A 6779-nucleotide genomic window follows, 5' to 3' on the forward strand; every position below is an offset into this window, starting at 1 on the left:
GCAAAAGCCAAAAATTCTGTAAGAGAATCTAAGAATCCACACATCACAACTTGATCCATTACTGACCGTGCAATCAGTGAATATGGTCACTGGATCACCAAGTAGAGGTTCCCAGAGGCTTCAACGTACGTTTCACTTGAGCAAAGGGTGTGCGCTTTCAGTGGATTTCCGTCAAATTAGCTCGAGATATTTCCAACAAAAACTTCAGTGAATAAGACAAACAGTGGATTAACCCTACTATTACGGCATTGATCCATGAACGCAGCTGCCTTTACAGTACAGTTAATTAGTACAGTTAATTGCTCAGTCAAAGTGATGGCTTGAAATATTACTAAACCAGTATCAAGATATACGACGATAATGACCATATACTAGGGTCAAACGAAGTTGATGAATTTCTCACCTCCATTTGTACTACTTTCCCATCCGCCAACTCCCCCGAGAAAGCCACACTTCTTGAAGATTATCCAAGTGAAGGGGCAATGATGCACAACAGGCACGAATGGGTACGAAACGCCTAACACTCACAACCGTACTTGATTTTATGTCCGAAAGACAACAAAAAGTATTTGCTTTGCACGAAGAGACATGAACACTTGCAACAGTGTATGGTTTGCTTTACGCGAACACTCAAAATCGTACTTGATTTTATGTCCGAAAGACGACAAAACGTATTTGCTTTGCACGGAAAGGACTTTGGTACAGAGTGAAGTAAAGTGGAGGGAGAGAGAGACAGAGAGAAAGTGAGAGAGACACAGTGAGAAAGAGAGAGAGAGAGAGAGAAAAAAAAATCAGATTTTCTTGATTATACAGAAAACTTCATTTGTATACATTTCCACTCCTTCCTTGTGTTTTTGGAGGGGGGGGTATTTTTGAACAAGTCATAAATTGTCATATTTAGCTCCTTTAAGATATTTTTAAATTAGAAAAAGTGACGGTTCTTCCCAAGAGATAAAAAAAAACTTGGGAAGCTCTACAACACATACACACAAATAACTAATAGCCCAAAACTATAACGCCGTTTATGACTAATGGTACATACATGCTCCATCATTGCAGCAGAGGCTGGTCCAGCGATAGCATCAAAGACAATTAGTTGTCCCATCGTAGATAACAGGGCTAAACGTGAGGAAAATGCCGGCATAAATTTTAATAGGAATGGCTCTAAAGAGAGTGGTACAGGACTCATCTTTCTGTTCATGCGTAGATCATATACTGTCAAGAACCTGTCAGGAACCATCGCTCCAGACCTGAAAAATAACAAGCTTTTAAAACAGACACCTCAGCTGTAGTAAAACGAAAGCCGTTAAATTTAATTTAGCCTCAAAGATATTAGAACTCAACACCTTCTCCCATAAACGAAGTAAGCTGAAAAAAAGTCAGGTTTTAATCCCACATGTACTTAGCCCTCCGGGTTAAGTGATTGGCTCGCCGGGCTGGGAATACTTTGTCCGAGAGGCACGAGTTCTACCCGTGGCGTGGACGGTTATCTGGTTTGGGCCGGGGGTCACTGACTCTGTAAGATCAGCCAAAGTCGACCCAGCTCTAAATGGGTACCTGGAGAAATCTGGGGAATGTAAGCAGGAAGGGTTTACGAAAGCAAAGTCTGGCTGGCCCACAACCCCCATTGCACTTTCTGGCTGAAGGGCTATAAAACTCAATGAAAGAAAAATTTGAGAGAATATTGATGGCTAGAGTTAGTCACAATGCTTCCATGGGGGATTTCCTATGGAGAATCTGCCATTTCTTTTTGATATGTCTTTCCGGGCCCCAAATTCTATGGAGCAGGTCCAATTCCTTTCTAGCGACCATAGGCAAGGATTTATACAGAAAACTCCAATAGGCTATTCCTCACGACATTGTCTAGACTTTTTATACGACAAGGAAGAGGGTATTCCTAAGAGGCAAAGTCTAGATGATATCTGACCTTGTTTTAGGCCCCCCCCCTCTCCCTTCTAGACAAGCAATTTCTACCTGGGGTACATACCCCCCCCCCCACTGCAAAAAATTTGTTCCTGAGAGCCATAATTCTAACCCCATGCAACGATTTCTAACAGATTATCTTTCTTCCATAAGATTGAATACATAATTTGCACCAAATAAATTGTTAATTTTGTCTTGTATTTTCGATAAGCCTAGAGTAATGATACGAACAGGAATTTTAGTTCCCAACCCTGCTGCTAGGGATTTGTGATGCTAGTGCCGATATACAGACACAAATATTACTTCCCAAGCGTGCAGCTAGGGATTCATAGCGCTAGTGTCGACATACTATCAGTAGTATGGGGTTAAATTGTTTTTTAAGCCAACAGGTACTTTTCTTGCAAAAGCAAAGACTAAAACGTTGTTTAATAAAAACCAAATACATCAAACGTTATTTGTCGGTCATTTTGACCCCCTCCAAATTTTGTATTTTTGAATCATTGCAGCCGAGTTAACTTACAATTGGGTTTCATTCTAAATTTTATTAGAAACACTTTCTTTAGGCAACTTTAAAGTCAATGTACATTGCAGCTTTTCTCGCAGCGTTTCCAAAAACAGACAAATCAAACTTTAAAGTTTATGAAGTATGAGATGGTATGCAAACTATTTGCATTTTTGAGGTCCACCAATGGTAAAAGAATAATTATTTTCTGGTTTATTGTATTATCTAGGCATCGTTTTGTATGCAGCTAAGGACCAATAGAGACAAAAAAAAAGGTTATCAAGATTCAAATTAAGAATTTAATCAAAAACAGAACCATGTCTTTTCTAGTTCTGTTAGTATTATTAACTCTGACAGATTTGGGTACAAATTTGATGGCTATTACACACATTTTCGGTCAATTTTACTACAACATCTTTTTCATTATTTTCACTTTCTCCTCTTCTATGATTTTGTTTGGTAGAAAATGTTAAACATTAATTTCAAGTACTTTATACATAAAGGCAAGGACTCAATGGACTGGAAAGCATCATGTATACATAATATATATATATATATATATATATATATATATATATATATATATATATATATATATATATATATATATATATATACATATATATATATACATATATATATATATATATATAGGTATATATATATATATATATATATATGTATATAGGTATATATATATATATATATATATATATATATATATATATATATATATATATATATATATATCAATTTATTGGCCAAAATAAATTTAAAATACAACACTGATAGAGTATAAAGAAAAAGAAGGGAAATAAACAAATAAATTCTGACAAATACAAACAAACCAAAAGAAAAGAAGAACTGGCAGGAAAAAAAAGAAAAAGAAAAAAAATACAAATAAGGACAATTATATGTAAGACCAAACACATTATCAATGAAGGACAATTTCAGAGGTGCTTTCAACAATAAACTGCCTTTGATATCTCTCGTTTCATTTCCGCACAGCGGACACTGGACGAGCAACTCCCTACCGCGAGGATAGGGAGCTGTTGTTAGTCCAGAGAGGCAGCCGTAGCAAATATTTCGCATACTTGTGGAAACACCTCCGTATATCCTTAATATATGAAACAGAAAGAAGAGACCAAAATGGTGCAAGGGCGAGTAGATGCGGAACAGCAAATCCATTATAAACGCTAGCCAAGAAACGGTGGTTATATTTAAACTTTAACATTGTCACCAGGAACTCAGTCTTACTCTCATTAAACCGAAGATCAATACGTTTGTACTCCCTGTCGAGAATTCGAAAATTTTCCTCAATTCCAAAGGATATTCAACTAATACCAAAGATGTCATCAGCATAGTTATATAGCGAAACGTCAATACCTTTAAATATACATGTGGTCTGAAAGTTCTGTAGTGGCACAATGACAGTATTATTAAACAGGGGCGGAGAAATATAATATTATATATATATATATATATATATATATATATATATATATATATATATATATATATATATATATATATATATATATATATATATATATATAGAAATAATCATATTTCTTTAAATAGGGACTTGGGGGAGTATTCACTAAATTCTTTATACTCAAAGCGATTTAAGCGATCGGATCTCTTTTAAGCTATCGGATCTTAATGAAATTTAATGTTTGAAATGACATCATGTCTCAGAGCTCCTATATTAAATCTCGACCTTATCCGATGAAGGGGAAGTTGGGGGAGGGCGGAACCTAAAATCTTGGAAAATGCTTCGAGTGGAGGGATCGGGATGAAACTTGGCGGGAAAATAGGCACAAGTCCTAGATACGGGATTGACATAACCGGAACGGATCTGCTCTCTTTAGGGGAGTTGGGGGGGGGGAGGTTAATTCTAAAAAATTAGAAAAAATTAGGTATTTTTAACTTGCAAAAGAGTGATCTTATCTTAATGAAATTTCACATTTAGAAGGAACTCGATGAAGGGCGTTGGAGGGGAAAGCCGGAATTTTTGGAAAACGTGAAATCGAGGTATCTTAAGAATAGGTGATCGTATCTCAATGAAAAATAATATGAAAAAAACTTCGTTTTCTTAAAGAGTTAAAGAGGCTGCGTCCCAAAGTCGAACCTTAAAACGTACAGGAATTAGGAGAAGCAGTTTAAAGACTCTTGTCCCCCCGCTTTTAAAGACTCTTGTATACAGGTTTTTTGTTGTGGGGGGCTACCGCCCCCCTAACCCCCCGCTCTTGGCTTCGGAAAGGCCCTCTTTTAATTAACAAAACAAAAAAACTGTACAAAAGAGTCTTTAAAAGCGGGGGGTTTGGGGGGTGGCAGCCCCCCAACTGCCTCTCTTAATTCCTGTACGTTTTAAGGTTCGACTTTGGGACGCAGCCTCTTTAACTCTTTAAGAAAACGAAGTTTTTTTCATATTATTTCTGTACGTTTCTCTACAATCCATGGTGGATGTAATTTAATAATTCCTGTACTCCTCGTACAGAAATTAGGACTGCCTCTCCTAATTCCTGTACGTTTTAAGGTTCAACTTTGGGATGCAGCCTCTTTAACTCTTTAAGAAAACGAAGTTTTTTTCATATTTTGTGAAAAAAACCGCCCGATAAGGGACTTGAACCCTTGACCTTAGGATTAAAAGTCCCACGCTCTACCGACTGAGCTAACCGGGCATGTTTGAAGTCGAAATACCTGCATGTGTATAAATATAACTTTTAAATAACTTTTAAGAATTTCAAAAATTAATTTCTAAGCTAGAAAATCGGGGGGTTAAGATTTTCCGACGAAACTTTCCAGGAAAATTACTCGGAGAATTCCGCGTCGAATGAGTCTTCGTACACCCAGATCCGATGTCGGCTGTGACCTGTAGGCGTGGCAGAAAAAAAAGAAGGGTTTCTCTCATTTTTCTCAATTAAAAATTTTACGGATCAAGGCAGAATTTTTTGAAGCTTTCAGTCAGTCTCACCATGTCGAGCTGATCATTTTGATGTACTTTAATGTTGAAATTCGCAACTTTTAACAACAAAAAACTTAACATGGGCTCTTATGGGGAAATGGGGTTTTTCTAAGCTAGAAAATCGGGGGGTTAAGATTTTCCGACGAAACTTTCAAGCAAAATTACTCGGAGAATTCCGCGTCGAATGAGTCTTCGTACACCCAGATCCGATGTCGGCTGTGACCTGTAGGCATGGCGAAAAAAAAACAAAAGGAGAACATGAACATTAAGTGGCTATGCGTGGTTTCTGGAAAACAGGGAAGGAGTTATCGGATCGAGCTGAAATTTCGCAGATAAGCTCCTGGGCCCTAGGGGACCTTAACTTGTGAATTTCAGCCCGATCGGACAACGTTAAAGGGGGGTGGGGTGGGGTTGGGGGGTCGAAACTTTCGGCCAGATTTTCCCCATGAAGGAAAAGTCGGAGGGAGATGAAATTTGGCAGGTTTCTTAGTTGGAGCTCGGGCTACGAAATACATCCCTCTGCGACCACTGGAACCGAAGATCGCTTAACATTGTCGTGGTTCGCCTCTTTAAAGAGGCACGAATGTGCCTCCTTGACTTGATATATAGAAGAATCTTATATCTCAGATGCTCCATTTTCGATTCGAATCAGATCCGGGGACATAGAGGGTTGGAAGGGGGAAACAGAAATCTTGGAAACCGGAAATCTTGGAAAACGCTTAGAGTGGAGATATTGGGATAAAATTTGATGGGAAGAATAAGCACAAGTTATAGATACGAGATTGACATAATTGGTATGGATCATTTATCTTTAGGGGAGCTGGGGGTTGTTAATTTGGAAAAATTAGAAAAATTGAGGTATTTTTAACTTAAGAATGGGTGACTGGATCTTAACGAAATTTGATATTTAGAAGGAACTCGTGTCTCAGAGCTCTTATTTCAAATCCCAACCAGATCTGTTGACATTTGGGGGAGCTGGTGGAGGAAACCAGAAATTTTGGAAAATGCTTATAAATGTCGTAGATGCGTGACTGACCGTAACCGGACTGAATCCGCTCTCTTTGGGGGGGGGAGGTAGATGGTGGGGTTCAGTGCTTTGGCGAGTTTGGTGCTTCTGGACGTGCTAGGACGAATTGGTAGGCGTAGCAGGGAGCTGTACAAATTGACTTGATAAACGTCTTTTCCCCGATTCGAACATGTGAGGGGCTGAAGGGAGAGGAAAAATTAGAAATATTGAAGTATTTTTAACTTGCGAGTGGGTGATCGGATCTTAATGAATTTTTATATTTAGAAGGACCTCGTGACTCAGAGCTCTTATTTTAAATCCCTACCGGCATTAACCCTCTGATTTTTCTTTTAAAGCAATCTATTGATTCTTAGAATTTT

General features: G+C 38.0%; 1 protein-coding gene across 1 annotated transcript in view; it reads right to left on the minus strand.

Moving 5' to 3' along the window:
* Positions 1–1250, minus strand: part of LOC136027632 (PAN2-PAN3 deadenylation complex catalytic subunit PAN2-like) — a gene marked incomplete at its 5' end in the record, with an annotated part of 12720 nt that extends 11470 nt beyond the window's left edge. The window contains 1 exon segment of the mRNA XM_065705057.1: positions 1043–1250. Coding sequence (XP_065561129.1) covers positions 1043–1250 — 208 coding nt within the window.
* Positions 1251–6779: the final 5529 nt, after the last annotated feature.

Source organism: Artemia franciscana, chromosome 5 (assembly GCF_032884065.1).
Source record: "Artemia franciscana chromosome 5, ASM3288406v1, whole genome shotgun sequence".
In the NCBI taxonomy this organism is placed as follows: domain Eukaryota; kingdom Metazoa; phylum Arthropoda; class Branchiopoda; order Anostraca; family Artemiidae; genus Artemia; species Artemia franciscana.